The following is a 19,419-nucleotide window of genomic DNA, read 5'->3' on the forward strand; positions in this document are numbered from 1 at the left end:
ATATATAAGAAAATTTTAAGTCCGCCTACGTGGCACTACCATAAATCAAAATTCGTAGCTGTCCCCTTTCATGAAAAGTTGTGACTTTTTATGAAGAGTTGCGCTTTAACGAAGAGTTAGTGACTTTTATGAAGAGTTGCGATATTTATGAAAAGTTGTGACTTGTATGAAATGTTGTAACATTTTCGAAGGGTTGCAACTTTTTCAAATAATTGTAACATATACGATAAGGCACAATAAATATTTGTTCACGCTACCCTTTGTTGTCTATAAATAGAGGGATTTCCTTTTACTTTAAAAATTGAAAACTCTAAACCTCTTATTCTTCTTCTTCGCAATTAAATATTTGTGTATTTTATTTCAGTTGAGTGACTCACTGACATCATTGCTTATGTCATAAATCATGATATGTATTTTAACAGTCATTAACTTATTCATATGTTATTAAGGATAAATTATAAGAAGTAATAGAAATTATTTTCTTTTACATTATTAATGTTTGTTACTAGGTATTTTTATATTTAAAATAATGTAATATTTTAATTTAATAACTGATAAATTTTAAATATTATTTTATAAATTTTGTGATATTCAATCTCCGCTCGAGCGCCAATAATTTTAGTAGTAAATTATTATTATATAAAAGAACACTCAGGTAGAAGGTAGGAGAGTTTGACGAAATTAATTGTGAAAGAGACTGCTGACAAGGCGGGACCTACAAAACATTTGTCAAAAATTATAGATGTGACAACTATTATTAAAAAAAAGCTCTTTTCCTACAATAACACCACTATTTAGTATAAAATAATAAAAAAGATACAACCACCCACAAAAAGTAAAAAACAAGTGTTCGTTTTAATATTTTATACATATTAAAATTTCACCCTTCAAGTATATTTTAATTAATTTTTATTTATTTCAAACACAAGGATACATCTTTCAAGAAAACTTGTACATTTTGACCCAAAACTATGTTAAAACAAAATTCATCTTTTGAGGGGTATGCGAAGCTCTTCTTCCTAATGACCTTATATTTCAACGTATTCAACAATACATGGCTAATAGTTACTTAGGTACATATAAATGGTGATAAACAATATGTTTAAGATGAGAAATAAATCAAAACATTTTCTTTAATAAAGCGAATGAATTTGTTTTATAGAGTGGGAAGCGTTTTACTAGTTGTCTATAGTTGTTAAACATGCTAGAGTTTTAATGTCAAAATAGGGTTGTGCAAAATTTACGATCTACGAATCGAATCGAAAAAATTTCATTAATTTATTTTAGTAATTTGGTTATTCAGTTAGCAATTTGTAATAGTTTTATAAATGGTCGAATTATCAGTTCGATATTGATTTTTTTTAATATTAGATTATTGAGTAAATCGATAATCCATTGAAACTAGTAATTTGTTGATTTTATTTGTACATAAATAATATATATTAATCTTTTTATCTTATTAGTCTTTTCCCTTTAACCTTCAATTCATAACTTTACATTATACAAAACATATAAATCTAAAGTAAGAACCCTATTCCTCTTTATTCTCTTTGACTTACACTTGTGTAGTTCTTTACATGTTTGTTATTATTGTTTACATTTTATGATCATTTGTAAAAGTTACATTATTTTGTTGTCCGGTCAAATTCATTAGAGAAGTCATATATTTATTTTATAATATTCTCTTATTGGTTAACCGAGAATTGAATTGTTAAGGAATATAACATATAAAAAATATCTTACTGATTTGATTATTGATTTAACGTATTTTTTTTTAAAAAAGTAATAAATCAAACCGATAATATATAAAATCGAATCGCACCAACCTACTGATGCACAACCCATATTTTCAAGGATCAATTTAGAAGCCAACGATTATTAAAAAACAAAAGAGAGAGTTAGAAAATAGAAAGATAATGCCAGTAATAATAATAATATAAGTTTGAGACTTAGCTACACAAGACGGCATGATTGAGGTGTGAAGTATTATTGTATTAAGTATCTTTTCTTTCCACCCAATAATACTTGTTTAAAAATTGAGACATGTCCATATTATGGCCCCTATCTCTATATGACTAATGAAGGCACGCCTAGGACAAAATTTATAGAATTCGAAAATCATTTTAAATGTTTGTATTATTAGTGACTATGTTACCTACTTAAGAAAATAAATAACATTAAACTTTCTCCACCATTCATTTGACGGCAATTCCACATAGGATGCCCTGGCCTCTAGCCTTCATTTGTCCTCTCCACTAATCATTACATATCAACAAATTAATCACATTATTTAATATCTCATTGGCATTGAACAATCAAAGAAGAAGTATTGTTGATGGAAAGTCATGCCTACAAAGGCCATCAGTTTTTGCTTACTTCCATCAGAACTCATCCAATATATAATCCTTCAACTTTCATTGCCAGAGATTATCCAACTCAAATCTGTTAATAAGTCTATTTTGTCTATCATTTCTGATGGAGATTTCATTCGTAACTACAATCATCAATCAAGCTCCGCCACATGGCTCTTCCTTTATAAAAAACGTTGGCGTCGTGAAGCCCTTCTCTATGGTATTTCTGATTGTTCCAATCGTTGGTTCACTATATTGATATGTGATATGTTGAAACAAGTAGTACCACCAGGTGAAGATGTCTACTTTTTGACTGCTAATGCTAATATATTCCTCTTCGCTTTGAATAATACACAACAACTCATGTCACTTGATATTATGACTAGGGTTGTCAAAAACATCCCTCCAAGTCCTTTAGGTCCACGTGGTACATCCTCATGGCGAAGATCCGGTATGAAATTATTGTCTTGCCCTAATTGCAACTGTAACCATTTTAGATTCTTGTTTGCTGAATATCATCAAAATCGTCCAACTTTATTTGAGTATGATTCAAGAGTTGAAACATGGGAATATTGTTGGGGAACAGATGAGGTTGTTAGCCAAGACTACTATTTCGATGATGAATATATATTCTTAAGTGCATCTAATGGACGAAATGGAAGTGTTATCATAGGCGTTGTGCGACCTCATGAATGCTGCAACACTACTACTATCACTACTAATACTCCGCTTGTCATCAGACCAACATTCAATAATGAGCAGGAGCACCAACATCATCGATTAGCCGTTGGATTTAGTTGGGGGAATTCCATAGATCTATTACACGTCTATGGTGATGGCAATATGATGACTATTAGATCAGACAAAGTCAATAATAACAGTAATAAAAGAAAGATAAAGAGAATAGAACTATGGGGTTTGAGCAGAAATAATGGGAGGTATTGGGAATTTGTATCAGTAGCACCAAATGAGTTGATATATAAAATAAGCAAACCATATGGTGCTATGATGGGGTGTATGCAAAAATCAAAAGGAGTAACAAGGGCAATTTTGATGACAAATCTTGAAGGTACATGGGAAACTATTTGGTTAAGCTATAACAACAACAACAATCATTGGGCCTGGCTTCCATTACCTGATTGCAACATGAAAGGCTCAAACCTGGCTGGAGTCACATTCTCCTCTGGTTTAACATTATCCTAGCATATATTCTAATTGCAATTTCAATGTCACATATACATGTACACCATCAAATAATAATAATAATAATAATAATCAAACATTTGCACTCGAATACTTTCTTTATGTTTTGCCTTGTATCAATAAACATTAACTTTTTAAGCAGTGCCACCTAAACATATAATATTAAAAATTAATTATGCCTGAATAATAAAATACAACTAAAAGCACTTGGCCAAAATAGAGAAATAAAACGTTCCTCCCAATCAAACATTTACATGCATTCATAACATTTTCAAACAGCCTAAAGAACGAAAAATTTCCACCAAAGACTATTTTTCTGAGTGCCAGGAACAAAGATTTACGGTGAAATATATCAAATGAACATATATAAGCCCCTTGTGGGGGTAAAAGGAGAGTGGAAAAGGAGAAGAGCTCTGGCCACTAGTTTCAGCTCTTTCCCATCGTACACCAAGAAACTTAGTAAGGGGGGCTATCATATAATGGAACTAGACGAGTATTAAATTCGATTAGGGAAAGCTCTAAACTGGCTTTAAGGGCCCATACATACATCCTCTGCACTCTTACCTGGCTTTATATGCATACATATATCCTCTAAGTTTCTCACTTCTTCAGATGACACATTCAGTAAATACTCTACGTAAATGCACACTCCAGCGACACTGCAATTTCAAAGATCAATGCAAGTTTTTCACCAAAAGGAGTAAATAAGAATGTGGAAACAGTCAAGCAGGCTTACCTAATGGGACCTAATGGTAGCCATACAACATCCCATCTGAACTTTGCCAACCTGCAAAATGTAGGTCAAAACAACAGCTTGTAGGTCCCGAGGATCAAAATTGATGAATGCAGGCAACGACAAGTGTATGGCATAGGTTCATAGGCATTTAATTATTATTACATGAATATGCCGGAAGTGATACAACACCGGCATATCAACAATAATAGGAAATATGATGGCAATTTTTAACAGAGAAGTAGGATTCATCATCATATCATATTATACTTAAAATAAAAAATCTCTAAAACTAAAGTTGAATCACCAAAACCATATATATATATATATATATATATATATATAAATTGTAATACTTAAGAAATTGTGAATATCGATTACCTGAAGCGTTGTGTTCCTCTCATTAACGCTGCATAGGGTTTCTCTCTATTCTCGTTATTATTTGTTTTCTTCGCAACGTGAACTGCTACTCTTTACAACGGCCAANATTTATTTATTTACAAAACTAGCCTTCACTTTTCATGAAAAGTTGTAACTTTTATGAGAAGTTGTAACTTTTATGAAAAGTTGTGACCATTATTAAGAGTTGCAACATTTATATCAAAAGTTATAACTTTTCTCGAAAGTTCTGATTTTTATGAACGGAAAAGGGTCTAAAATATCCTTGAAGTATTGAAAATGGTACAAAATTACCCTTCATCCACCTATTGGCTCCGAAATGCCCTTTTCATCCACCTATTGGCTCCAAAATACCCTTGTCATCCACCTTTGAGTTCAAAATTGACCACTTATTTAATGATTTTAAATTTAAACTATTTAAATATTTTTAAAATACTTGATGTTCAACTATTGATTATAATTTAATTTATTGTATTATTTATAAACCAACCCACTACCTACCGATTACTAACTAAACCCCACCCAATTAATAATCCAACTATAATATCAAAATCGTCATAAACACTGCAAAACACGATGAAATTATAGATTAATGAAAATGATATCCAAAATTATTCGAGTCCGAATCGAAGCCCCAATTAAATTTATGTTGAGACGCTTATTTAGGAGGACACTTTCAATTTGATTCTCTTTCAAGATTGAATTAGAAATTTATGGTTAAAGGTAAAGAAGTAATACATCCCGAATTAATTCATGTACTTTTTTAAAATATAATTTTATAAATATTTATGATTTGTTTTAAAACCTTTAATATATTATTTTGAAAAAAAGTTACCTATGAAGTAACATCACATAATTGAGACGTAAGAATAATTAAGATGAACATAGTTAGACTTTTAAGTTTATCGGTAATTTTTATTTAGACACTTGAATGTATGATAATTTATTTCTATAGATATTTTCGTCTCAAATTTTTAAAAACACTCAATTGGCAGTAGCTTTTGTGTTGTTGCATTAATAATGTGAGTGATTTATTAATTTGGAGGGTTTAATTAGTAATTGATGGATAGTGGATTGATTTATAAATTGTACTAATAAGTTAGATTAAAACAAATAGTTGAGCACCACGTATTTTAAAAAATATTTAAATAGTTTAAATATAAAATCGTTAAATAAGTGGTCAATTTTGAACCAAAAGGTGGATGACAAGGGTATTTTGGACCCAATAGGTGGGTGGGAAGGGTATTTTGGAGCCAATAGGTGGATGGAGGGTAATTTTGTACCATTTCCATTACGTTGAGGATATTTTAGACCCTTTTCCGTTTTATGAATAGTTGCAACTTTTATGAAAAATTGTGACATTTATGAAAGGTTGTGACCTTTTCGAAGGGTTGTAATTTTTCCAAAGAGTCGTGACCTTTCCGATAAGGCACAATAAACATTTATTCACACTACCTTTTGTTGTCTATAAATAGCGGGATTTCCTGCCACTATTATTTGTAGTTTTTTCCCCGTTGTTGGGTAGTCGAATTCAAATACATTAATTAAACTTCTTATGAAGTTTGTTTCATTCCTCAAAGTTTTCATCCTCCCATTTCATGGAGCTTAATCTTTACTATAAGTCATAATTCATGTAATTATGACAATTCTTTTTGCTATTTTTTTGACTTTTTTTTACTCTGTTAAAAGTTTCACAGAAGATCATTGAAAATTGATCTTCTCTTTTATCTCTTTCTACAGTTTCTTCGTACAAACAAAGAAAATTTATTTTGATTGCAATGCCACGTTACTACTCTTGCATCTCTCATTGCACAACTCATAACACTATTGAAATGGTTGAATCCATTACATTTGATTCTTTAGTAGACAAAACTTCTATTTCTGCCACTATTGTTTGTAGTTTTTTTTTTATTGCTATAGGAAAGTCACATAGAAATACATTAATTAAACTTCTTATGAAGTGTTTCATTCCTCATAGTTCATAAAGCTTAATCATTTACGGTAAGTCAGTGATTCATGCATCTATTACAATTCCTATTTGCTATTTTGCTGACTTTTGTTTAGCTCTGTTAAAAATTCCAGTAAGGATGATTGAAAATTTATGTCTCTTTTGTCCCTTTCTATATATTTTCTTCATATAATTTATGGGCAAATTACTTTTGTGTTGTGCTATATTTGATAACACACAACAAAAATTGTGTGATAAATAATACGAAACCAATGATGAAGTTTGTTAAAAGAACCAAACAGATTGCTCTCTTTCTTGCCAGGGATAGTATATTATTTTGATTATTAGTGTAGACACAATCAGTCCACTTCTTTTGTCGCAAGTTAACTAATTTGACATATTTTCTTGTCTCTTCTTTTTGAGCATAATAAGAGATCAAGTTTTCTTTTTTGAAACTAAAAAATGTCCAAAATACACTTTAACAAAAATTAAAATTTTATCAAAAATAAATATGCGTAACGAAGAGTGCTAGAGCTTTTACCGACATTAATTAATTGTCATTAGATTCAATGTTGCTATAAACTTTAGGGACATTTATAGAGAGTACCAATATCCCCTGAAAATACATACTTAGTGACAATAAGGCCATTAATTGTCGTTAAAGATCATTTTACTGTAGTGCTAACTCTTTATTTTGATAAAGTTTTTTTTTTTTTAATAAAGAAGTAACAACTCTTTCTTTTGGATTATTTCAATTAAGTTTGTGAATTGTAAACTTGGATACAACCCAATAGACTATCTTTATGAAAAATATGTTAAGCAACATGTCTTTTTCTTCTTGATTGCTTGGAAACAAAGGTTGTCTTTATTATTATTTGTGGATATTTGTCAGTTCAAGTACTCACAAAATATGTTGTGAGATTTTTTAATATGTTAAGTATCAAAATTTTAGTTTAGAATATCCAAATGTGAACAGTTCCAAACACATTTATAATAATAATAATAATAATTTTAGGGCCATTTTAAAAAGGGAAAAGGGTCAAAAATACCCCTCAACTTTAGTTTATTAGTTGAATATACCCCTGCCGTTAAAACAAAGTTATTTATACCCTCGCCGTTACCAATTTCACCATTTATACCCCTCAATTAACGGAAATCCTCAAATCAATCAAAATTAACCCGATTTTATAAAAATTACCCATTCCCCATTTTAAACCCATGTCCAACCCATCTAAGAACCTAACCCAAAATCATAACCCATTTTCCTCATCTCTTTGCAGGAGAAAACATGTTGAACTAGTTGGAGAAATCTCCATTTTATATCACAAAGAAGAGAAGTTATTATCCGAGGTTTGTCTAACACCCGTGGATTATCTCTTCTGTTCAAATTCCAGCTATTTATTGTTTAGTCATGAAATTAGAGATAGAGTTATCATTTTTAATTTTTTTTACGCCAAACAACAAGCTGTTATTACAAATCCTTCAAAGAATAATACACTATTGTATAAAGAAATCAAGCACAAAGAACCATTCACACACAAAAAATTAGTTCTATATCCAAACCTACATATTCACTGCTCTTCTTGATAGTTTTGATGGATGATTTTATGAAGTATTACCTCCTACCAGACTTTCATCACTATCATCGCCAATGACTGATGGCTTCTTTCTCGTGCAATCAACTCTCTTTTTCATGCCACTCAAGAGGAGAGATGGCGAGGATGGGATACTCCTAAACAACCTAATACTGTCAGATCCTAAAATTGGGTTAAATGGTTTTTGGGTTAGATTTTTAGATGGGTCGGGCATATGGGTTTAAAATGAGGATGGGTAATTTTTATGAAATTGGGTCAATTTTGATTGATTTGGGGATTTCCGTCAATTGAGGGGTATAAATGGTGAATTGGTAACGGCGAGGGTATAAATAACTTTGTTTTAACAACAGGGATATAGTCAACTAATAAACTAAAGTGAGGGGTATTTTTGACCCTTTTTCCTTTTAAAAATATACATGACATGTCATACTACAATAAAAACAGATTGATTGAAGTTTATAAGAAAGGAGCTGAAGGTCTTGCATTTGAGTTTAGTTAAATATGTTCTTGTATGGACGTGATGTTCAACTTTACTTGGGAGTAGTGTTGTTTGAGGCTTTTGGACTCTTCTTTAACATCTGATGTTGTTCTTTATTACTTTTTGGAATTTAGCAAATTTCATTACTTCTGACGAACTATTTCTACGGAGATTTTCTTAGACTTCTTTCTTATACTTAAATTCTCTCTATGACTATATCACTTTGATTTCGGAGGAGCGCTTTGCCTTAAGATAAAAGATTCTTGAAAATGTACTGTATGTATCGAAAATATGAATATTATCGAATAATCATATGTAAGATTAATAAAATATTTTAATCCCGTGCGAAGCACGGGCAATTTACCTAGTTACCATAAAAGTTGGAACGACCATGTTACACTTCTTTTGGACTCTTCTAAATATTTGTACCAAAAAGTTAATTTGATCTCCTAATAAATGATCAGTAAACTTATAACTTTATACTACAATGAATTCTTGGTAAATGAAAAGGCAATTATGGGAAGACAGCTAAAGTAGACCAAGTGAATGATAAAGTTGTAGTTCATACTAATACTTTGTTTTAAGGATTCCACAAAAAAGCAAAAAGATCTCCGTGCTCTTCTTACCAAGATTCTATAATTCCTTACAAGGATTCGGCATCATCTATGAGTTCTTCGGTACACCAAAAGTAAAATTAGAGCAAATAGTTCATCCTAATAATTTGTACTGAGTTGTAGGTTCCTTCAAAACCTTGTGTTTCTTTTCTCCACACAGTCCATCACAGGCAGGCAGGTATTGTTTGCCACCATTGCCTTTGTTTGACATTTCCAATAGTGTTATTCCAACATTCCAGCAGCCCTTTAGTAGTCTTTAGCATAGTGCACTTGACTACTTCCATGTTCAGAAATAGTTACCACATCAGATCAGTAACTCCGCAGAGTAAAAAGAGAGGATTTATGCTCTCTTTTTTTGAGAAAGAAAAAAAGGAGTTTATGATTTTGAGTCCTTCCCAGACAAATCATTTTGAACACAACAGAAACCCCCTTTTCATCAAATTGTCTTGCGACTCAAACATGCTTCTTTTGCAACCAACCATAAATAACATGCCACCTTATAAGGAATATTTGCTCTCCAAATGTGTTTACAAGGCCAATAAATCCTCCTGCTGCCCAGTTTGGCTCAGAAATATGTATGCTGACTTAACTGTGCAGTGCAATCACCTTTCCATGCCTCTACCATATTAATATGTCCTCATTAGCTGTTGTACTTGGGGAAATCATCAAAAATATTGAAGAAATCAGCTATTTCTACTCATTTCCAGTCATTAAACAGACTTCAAAAGCTTAAATTCAACCCCTGTTTCCAGACTTAGTGCCTTGGACTGTTGATTCAAGCTGAAAATGTAGATGAAAAGACCTTTTAGTGGTCCATGCTGAATCCAATTGTCATTCCATATAAGAAGTGTTTCTCCCATTGCCAACTTTTATCCAGTGTTATCAAAAGCGAAAAGCGCAAAAAGGCTCAAGGGTCCGTGGGGGCTTAAGCACAAAGCGCAAATAAAGTGTGGGCTTTGATGAAAAAAGGAGCAAAGGGAGAAAAAAATACAAATATATATGTTTAGTCCAAGACTAATAACTATAAGCATGAATGACAAATATATGACCAAAAAAATTGAAAAAAAATTTATGATAAAGTGAAATATCAATTGTTTAGTGTCACTTCTTCATAAACTTCTTCATAAGAGGCTCATTGGCAAGGAAAAGTTTGCCTTAGAACCTTGATGACGACACTGAAGCGCACATAAAGCGAGGTGAAGTGCTCAACACGTTTTGAGCCTCGCTTCAGGGCTTAAGCGCGCTTAAATCGCGCCTTTGATAACACTGCTTTTATCCTAATATTATTGACAAGAGAATGCCAGAAAATTCCAAGAACATCCATACACCGACACCATAAGCAGAATTACCTTTCTTGAGAACCAGGTAACCTCTTCTCCATATTTTCCCCCTGAAAGCTCTCCTTCACAATGCTTGCTCTTCCAAACTAAATCTTCACAATGCTTGCCTAAGCCCCCATCCATCATGCTAATGTGAGAGTTTTCCACTTGACCATTTCATCACAAAAATATTGTGCATTCTCAAATTTCTTATGCCTGAGCCCCCACCCATCTTGCTACTGATGAGAGTTCTCCACTAGACTAAATGAAAGCACCTCTTATCTCTATTAGCTTGCTAAATGATGTTTCTCCTAAAAAAATCAAGTCATTCTCAATTTTTGTAGTCAAAAGGAATAATGACATCATGTAAGTGGGTAATGAGAAAGGAACTGTGTTAACCGGTACCACCCTACCACCCAAAAATAGATATTGTAAGTTCCACCGAGTCAATCATTTTTCCGACCCTTTCAAGAACTCTATCACACATCTCCTGCGACATATAATCCCAGGGGCAAGCCTAAGTAGACAGTAGCAAGAAAGAGATCCTGGAAAAGCAAGACTTTCCTCCAATTCACCTGTAGCCCAGACATCACTTCAAATACTGTTAAAATAAGTCTCAAACGCCGAAGTTACTCCACTTTAAAGTCAAGAAAACCCAAGGAATCATCAGTATATAAAAAGTGTGTAACTTTCATGTTGCTTCCTTCATTGAAACCTCGTAAACAATTGTTTTGGTTTAGCAAATTTTATCATGTTTTTTAGCCCTTCCAGTACAATAATGAAGAGAAAGTGAGAGGGGACCCATTATCCCGATTCTCTTCGGGAGGAAAAAGACCCTTAAGGTACTCCATCTAATAAAATTGAGAATCGTGCAGTACGATACAGAAGAAGACCCAATTGACCCATTTCTTACCAAAACCCATATCCTTCAACCTCTTAATCAGAGAGGCCCAATTTACATGATAATTACATTATCATAAGTCTTTCTGATATCTAGTTTGTACAAAACGCCTGGATTCCTCTCTTTCATTCGGGTGTCCATACACTCATTAGCTACTAATGTCTCATCTATTATCCACCTTTAAGGAATGCCATTTGATAGCAATCCACCAGCTTATATCACCTTCTTGAGTCTCTTGGAGCTATAGGCAATTCGGAGAAAATCTTGTATACGTTTCCTATTAGGCTGATAGATGAAAATGACTTACCTCCGTAGCCCATTCTTTTAGGAATTAGAGCCACGTATTTCGAATTAAAACTTCTCTCGAAAATTTCTTTTGAGTGGAAAATTTTCAAGTGTCATTACAAGGTTGCTCTTGATGAACCCTGATGTTTTATTAGCACACATGTTGAATTCTTGATATAGTCTAATATCTCCTGTTCTTTTTCAAATGCTCGCAGTAGTAGACACTACTACTCTTCCACATTGATTTTAGGGCATTTCAGACAGGTAAATCAGGTCTCCAATCTTCAATTTCATCATATAACTTTTAATAAAAGGACACTACCTCCCTTTTGATAGCCACTTGATCTTCTACAGGTTCACAACTTACTACAAGCTGTGAACATATGCCATTTGTTGGGAAAATTTTGTGTTTCTATCATCCTACTTTAGCCCTGCAACCTTGACTTCTGTCTCCCAGATATCTCTTCATTATTGCATTCTCCTCTATCTCCATGAATAATCTAACCTTCGGTATCAATTCCTCCACATAGAATTCTAAGTTCTTGAATGCTATCCAGTTCTGAGATTTGATCCAAGAGCTTAATTTTGTTCTTCCTCAAGATGTCAAAATTAATAGAATTCCATTCCTTTAGTTCCTTAAGTGCTTCAGCTTTCAAGGATGTAACCGGGTCTACCATAAACTTCAAAGAAGACCACCAAGACTTCACTTTATCAGTGAACCTTCAACCCCCAACCACCAGTTTTCAAACATGAAATATGATATTGAACTCCCCGTTCCCCACATTGTAATGAAATGGGAGTATGATCAGAAAAAGCCAGGGCAACACAGCTTGCCTAATATTTTTGAATGTCTATATCACATCCTGAAGAGATCTGTTGATTATCCCATTTTGTCCAGGTAAACTGTAAATCTTAACAGTAAATATGGAAATTCCTAACAGGATGGTGGGTCAGAGCGGGAACCTCCACTGAGGGGAGGATCTATGAGCTCCAAGTCGTCAACGAAATCTGAAAATCCGAGCATATCCCTTGTAAGCCTGTTGTTGTTTCTTCTTTCTGTACAATACCATGTAATATTATGATATTCACACACCACCCAATGTCCTAACATACTCTGCTAGTTGCTGCAATTTTCCACCATAGCCTCTCTATTTTGCAATTTGGTTCGTATAAAGTTGTACCAGCAACAATTTAGTTGGACTGAAGCTAATCGAACAGTAATAGTATAGACCTCTCTTTATTACTTTCCTCTTCCCATACCTTGAGCAAGCTGATGAAAGTGTAGCATATTTGTTTTTGAAGTGTGTGGTCTCCTCAACAATTTGGACACAGTTACTAGAGGCAGGCAGGGAATAAGGAGGCATCCCATGGAGTGGCATGAAGAGTTGCAAGGGACTATCTCATTCAATAAAGGCTATAGTGCAGCTGCAGAAGTATACAGAATGTGTCTGGCCTGTGCTCCATATCATATTTGGAAGGAAAAGGAATGCCGGGATCTTTCAACAGAAGCAGAGTAGTGTTGAAGCAGTGATCAAGCAGATTGTATACAAAGTGCACGTTCAAGGTGCAACACGACTGAGAGTGAAACAAAAGTTAGATAGTTTGATTTTTTACCCTTAGCTGATGTAGCACAGTAATCAGTTAGTAAGGACTAGAACTTGTTGTTTAGTCGCAATTTTGATCTGTTTTGTGTTTTTCTCCTTCATTGAGCTGTTCAACTGTTACTTCGTGAATAAAATTGTCCAGTTATTTTCCCAAAACAAAAAGATCAATTTCATTACTCACAACATAATGTTTAATTATATATATGTGATATTTATTTTTTTGAAACTGAAAAAAAAATATCACATACATATAATTAAACATTATATTTTTTAATTGTATACTCATTGATATGCGGTACAAGCACAAAACACATGGCCAAAGACTAGTTGTCAGTGGTTTGGGCTTGGTTTGGGCTTCCATGTTGGAGGTCTCAAATTCAAAACCCCTTGTTTGCGAAAGTAAAGGGTTTGCCTTCTGGGTCGAGCTCGTCACACTAGGCTTGCCTAGTGCGGTTACTTCTCCTGTGTGGTTTGCGAGCTATTGCATAGGAGCGGGAGTTTTACCCTGTGTTCACCCAAAGGGTAGCGGCTGCGGGTTTCCCTCATCATCAAAATAAAATAAAGGCATGAACATTAGAAGAAAAAGAAACTAGAACTATTACAAATGTGACGGGCAAGGGGATGGTGGTAGCTTATCTGTAGGAATGCAATAGGCAAAATTAAAGTCTACATTTGGTTACTGCTTTAATTTCAGTTGTTTAGTAGTTTCATTTGCCAAAAGTGGCTATTAGACAACCATAATTAGAAGTAAATAAAAACTTTATTGTGATTAGCAACTCCCCTTAGCATATGATGCAACCAAAACACTGGCACTACCATGCCAATGCAGCATGAAGACCATAGCCACCTCCTGTGATGTTTTGATTCATGCAATAAGCCCTTTATGGTCATTAAACACGTCAAAATAGCTGCCCAATCTGAGAATTTTCCAGTGAGTGCTAACAATTAGGCTGTGAAATATTTCTTTTTGTGACAAGGGAACCTGCAACTGCTACCCTCAGGTGTGCACAGTAGGCCGTGAAATATTAAAAACTGCTTTCTCATTTACTAATGATAGAATATGATTTCCAGCAAATTTAAGAATGAAAATAATGGTCCTGTATGATCATTTTGCCCAAATAATCATCTGCAGGATATGCTCTTTATGAACTGGGAACAATTGTCTTTCAATAGAAGAAATAATCAAATGCTAGCCTGCTTAAAAGCTTTTTCGCCCCCAACCAAGAAATAATTTTAACATTTACCAGTACCTTATCTGCGGTCACCAAGCAGTCAATTCCCTTGTACATTGATTTTGTTTTTTGGTTTTATTTTCCATGTATCTACTTTTCAGAGGGTAAAACATGGTCAACAGAAGTATCCAGTAATGTCAGAAATAATTTAAAGCTTGTGCCCCTCCATATGACGGAGGGGGTTATAACCATGCAAGAGATTACTTTTTAAGCAAGCTTATAACAATACCCTTTTTCCAGATTCTAGCAAAAGATTCTAGAATTTAGGCTACGAAATTCTAATTTCACAAGATGTCTTTTGGAGTTGATATTATGATCACTTCAGAACCATTAATGGAAAGTTAAGAAGTATTTAGCATGGGCTTCATCGATTGAGTTGTGATACTTGTCAAGAAGCCCAAGATCGCTTAACAAACAATGCTAGTGTGGTAGATGAAAAAATAAAGGCTAGTGAGGAAGATGGAAAGGCCAAAGCATAATGAGAGAAGGTTGATGCTTAATTATGTAGTCTCCTATGACGATCTATTGATTCCAAGTTGATGTCCTTGTTTCACTCATTCCAGACCTGTGATTTAATTTGGGAAAAGGTTTGTGTTTTATACAGTAATGAAATATCTCGTTTTTATGAGTGATATCTCAAATAACCAACTTGAAGAAACAATAATCCAATAAGTCTACTTACTTGGGCCAGGTGCAGGCAGTCACAGGGATTTGAAAGGTCGATGTTAGTCACTACGACCGTGAAAAAAAAAAACAAGAGCACAGAGAGACGTTGTTTCTAGTTCTACGATCCCATCAAAAAGTGGTTTCATCATTCATCACTAACTCCTTTTTTCTCAGATCTCAAACCATAGAAAATCGAACATCTCAAGTTATGGAGAGTCAATGAGGAGGAGGTCGTTTTGGAAGCTCGACCTAACTGTAGTTATTGTCATAGCTTGGACACACTTGTGACATATGTTGTACTCTTCATGATCGACCCCCTGATAATGCTCATATTGCTAAAACGAAATATGATGAGTTCCTTTAGTATCGAGAAAGTAAGCGAACATCTCCACAAGTAGCCTCGGTTGCTTAGCCTTCTTGACCACCTTATAATGTTCATATTCCTCAAAGCCTCAAACAGAATATAATGAGTTCCTTTACTATTGAGCAAGTAAGCTAACATCCCCACAAGAATCCTCGTTTTCTTGCTTATGTTTCACAGTCTAGTAATTATGGATCATGGGTCGTGTATTCGGGTGCTTTTGATCATATTTTTGGTAACAAATCACTTTTGTATTTTGTCCAATACAGTTACTTTAGACAATGGGATCCAGACAAAACCAAAAGGAGTTGACAAGCTAAACCCTTGTCCTCTTTCACTTTAAACTATGTTCTTTATGTCCGTGATTGTCCTTTTAATTTTGCATCTGATAGTCAATGGCGCATGCCTACATTGTGCCATAACACTATTTGATGGTTCTTTGCCCAGGTATGACAGCAATACGAGACAGACAATTAGCGGAGGGCATGAATCACAAGGCATCTACGACCTTACCTTTCCAAATTCCTCTACAGCATGCTCCATTACAAATCCTTCAAACCTAATTCACAAGGCATAATTTTCCTTGCTAATAAGCCTCTTCTGAAGAGGAAACACTAAGCAATTGATATTTCACTTTATCATTAAAAAGAAAAATCAATTCCATTATTCATATATTTGGATTTGGCTTATAAGTATTAGTCTTGGATTAAACATACATAGTTATATTTTTTTCTCCCTTTGCGCCTTTTTTCATTAAGGCCCACCCTTTCATTGTTCTTTGCGCTTAAAGCTCCAAGAAGCCTTGAGCTTTTTTTGCCCTTTCTGTTTTTGATAACACTAGGCTATGATCAGAAACAGGCGCTATGTTTAAAGTGATCTTTTAGGCAATGAATAAGCTGCAATGCCAAAGAAAAGAGGGAAGTAGACAAACCTGCAGCAATGATGGTCCAAGAGTCAACTTCATACATGAAGTAAGCATGATATTGCTGTTAATCATATAAAAATTCTGAAATTAGCAAGCATTAATGAGGACAATATTGTATGTAGTAAATACTTCACAATACTTTGTAGTCTTTAGAATTGACAATCACCTCTTCACTTGAAAGTAAGTGTTGCCATAAAATTAGCCCGAGGTTTTCATTTAGGGAATTAGTGAACATCTTATACATTTCGCATTCCTTTTAATGAAAAGTATCAAATTTACCCCTCTACTTTCAAATGTTATCTACATAACCCCCTTTTATACTTTTTGAACAAATATACCCCTAATTTTACTATATTTATCACATATTCCCCTATATTTAATGGAGGTCTATCGTTGCAAGGACCCAGATACTGAATCTTATGTGGCCTAGCATTCGGCTGAGGTTGACGCCTGGTGTGCCACGTCACTAACCTAACCCTATTTTAGCCCCTCCCAAATAATTCTCGCTTCCATAATTTGATTCCACCATACACCCCATCAAATTACCCTCTCCCGCAACACTACTCCACCAAAAAAATCTATCACACCTGAATTCCGTTTCCCAACAACACCTGCAGTTTCATCATCTTCCCCAAGTCGAGAACCACCCAGCCACCTATCTTAAGCCAAAACTAATGGAAGGAGAAAAATCAACAACATAAACCAATGTAATCCCACAGGTGGGGTCGATTCTGGGGAGGGTAAAGCATATGTAAACCTTACTGCTACCTCTTGAGGTAGAGTGGAAGAGGAAAACCATTTAAATTTTAGAAAATTAATATAACATTATAAATTTAGTAAACCCTTCTTACTTCCAAAAAAAAGAAGAGAAACCCTCGACCAAACACAATCTATGACTACTCAACCGAAAACACTAAAAAGAAATAGAAAAAAGAGGAGGGGAGATGAACGACTGCAAGTAAATCAAGAAACCCCAAAAGGCCAAAATGGAAATTTATTGAATCGGCCACCAGCTGCCGTAACAAGAACAATGCTTGGTCTTCAAATCAACCATGGCCAAAACTAAGAATCTGCTAAATTTTCCTTTTTTTCTTATAAATGAAACATGTGATGAGGTAGTTGCCAGAAGTGAGGACAACTCTATAAGTCTATAATTTATGAAACTCTAGCTATATGGACTTCCCTGTTAAGGTCACTATGTTCCAAGAACTTACTCTCAATCTAGAAGCTCCCTAAAGCCACTTACCACCCCTAACCCTCGCCTCCATCCCCAACAGAGAACATGACCCTAGTCTACCATCATATCCTAAAGCAAATAAAAACTAGTCAAGGGTTTACACTAAACACACAAGAATCAATAGTAAAGAACAAGCAAGAAGCCAAGAACCTAAAGGAAAAGATCAATAAGGAAGGAATTCAAAGGGCAAGCAAGTAATAATCTAAAGGAGCAAACAAACTGAAACAAATTCTAACAAAATAATCAAAAAAGACAATTAATTCTCTACACCTAAAGACACAACTGAAACAAATTCCAATCTATGAACGAGAGAAAACGAAATTAGGCAAAGCAAAAGCAAAATAATCAAAACAAGTAACATCGCATAAGCCAAATGGGGGGAGAGAAGAAAGATTAAGGGATAGGAATCACCGGGATTGGGTATTGGTCGGTATTGTTGGTCGATTTGGTGGATTCCACCAAAATCTATTGCTAAAGTTAGTCGCCAGAAATCAGATCTTACCCACATCGAGAAGGAGGGAAGGGGTCGGTGGAGAAGAGAGAAGTATGAAGAGATCATCTATTATAACCAGTGAAAGAGGTGGACACTGATGGTGAGCAGATGATGCTTTAGCACAAAGAGAGAAAGAAAGAGATGCTAGAAGACCAATTCCGATGGTCTCCGGTGGTGTGAATGGTGGATGCCTTAGTGGAGATAGAGAGTTGTATAAACTGTTATTATAAAAATCCATCGTCTGTTTAAAGATTTTGCTTTTAGTTTCTAGTGCTTGTATTCTTGCTTTTAGACTACTTGTTCATCTATTTCTAAGATGGTTGCATTCAGATTACCCAAACTACTTGAAGGAATCTTAGTATATTATAAGCCAAGTTTGTAGTTTCAGCTCTCTGTTTCCAGTCCTGAGGTCCACCATTACATTTTCACTCGGGCTAGTGGGAAAGCTGAAAATGAAGAAAACTGAATAAGCTAACAAAATTACTATTGAGAGATAATGAGTTAAAACAAGACTTATTACTTTAGCCTTATGACCATAATCAATGATTCACTATGGAAAGTCTAGTAATTGGATATAGTGAAACAGTAAAGAACTTTTTTTATATAGCCGTGCTGGAGGAACCAGCTTTTACGCACCTCGACTAATTCCATGAGATACTTGTCACCTCCCACTGGCAATAAGTACTTGGTAACTCTCTACAAGGATAGGGAAGATAGAAGAAATCACCTAATATATTGTGTTTGTTGGAATGTCAGCAAGTAAAGTATGAACACCAGAGGCCCGAAGGAACACTTCAGAGAATGCCCATTCCTGAATGGAAGTGGGAAAGGATGCAATGGACTTCGTGGTTGGTCTTCCAAAGACATTGGGTAAGTTTGACTCTATTTGGGTAATTGTGGATAGGTTAACTAAGTCTGCTCACTTCATTCCGGTCAAGGTGACTTACAATGCAGAGAAGTTAGCCAAACTTTACATCTCGGAGATTGTTCGGTTGCATGGAGTTCCACTCTCCATCATATCAGATAGAGGTACGCAGTTTACTTCTAAGTTTTGGAGAACATTGCATGCGGAATT

General features: G+C 34.4%; 2 protein-coding genes across 2 annotated transcripts; one reads left to right on the forward strand and one right to left on the reverse strand.

The window, feature by feature from the left end:
• The first annotated feature begins 2,186 nt into the window (after positions 1 to 2,186).
• LOC107028009 lies at positions 2,187 to 3,633 on the forward strand. Its single transcript, XM_015229060.2, has one exon. It carries the CDS (start codon positions 2,346 to 2,348, stop codon positions 3,552 to 3,554), a length of 1,209 nt encoding a protein of 402 aa, XP_015084546.1. The 5' UTR covers positions 2,187 to 2,345; the 3' UTR covers positions 3,555 to 3,633.
• A 227-nt stretch (positions 3,634 to 3,860) lies between these two features.
• LOC114078417 lies at positions 3,861 to 18,582 on the reverse strand. Its single transcript, XM_027919274.1, is given in 7 exon segments — positions 3,861 to 4,155; positions 4,158 to 4,213; positions 4,291 to 4,344; positions 14,215 to 14,347; positions 16,621 to 16,675; positions 17,161 to 17,273; positions 18,354 to 18,582. Coding segments are annotated over 7 exon segments (681 nt in total). The 3' UTR covers positions 3,861 to 4,114.
• Positions 18,583 to 19,419: the final 837 nt, after the last annotated feature.

Source organism: Solanum pennellii, chromosome 8 (genome assembly GCF_001406875.1).
Source record: "Solanum pennellii chromosome 8, SPENNV200".
NCBI classification, from domain to species: domain Eukaryota; kingdom Viridiplantae; phylum Streptophyta; class Magnoliopsida; order Solanales; family Solanaceae; genus Solanum; species Solanum pennellii.

Excerpts from the sequence above, each read along its gene's own strand:
- LOC107028009 (XM_015229060.2), top strand. The coding sequence starts at position 2,346 with ATGCCTACAAAGGCCATCAGTTTTTGCTTACTTCCATCAGAACTCATC.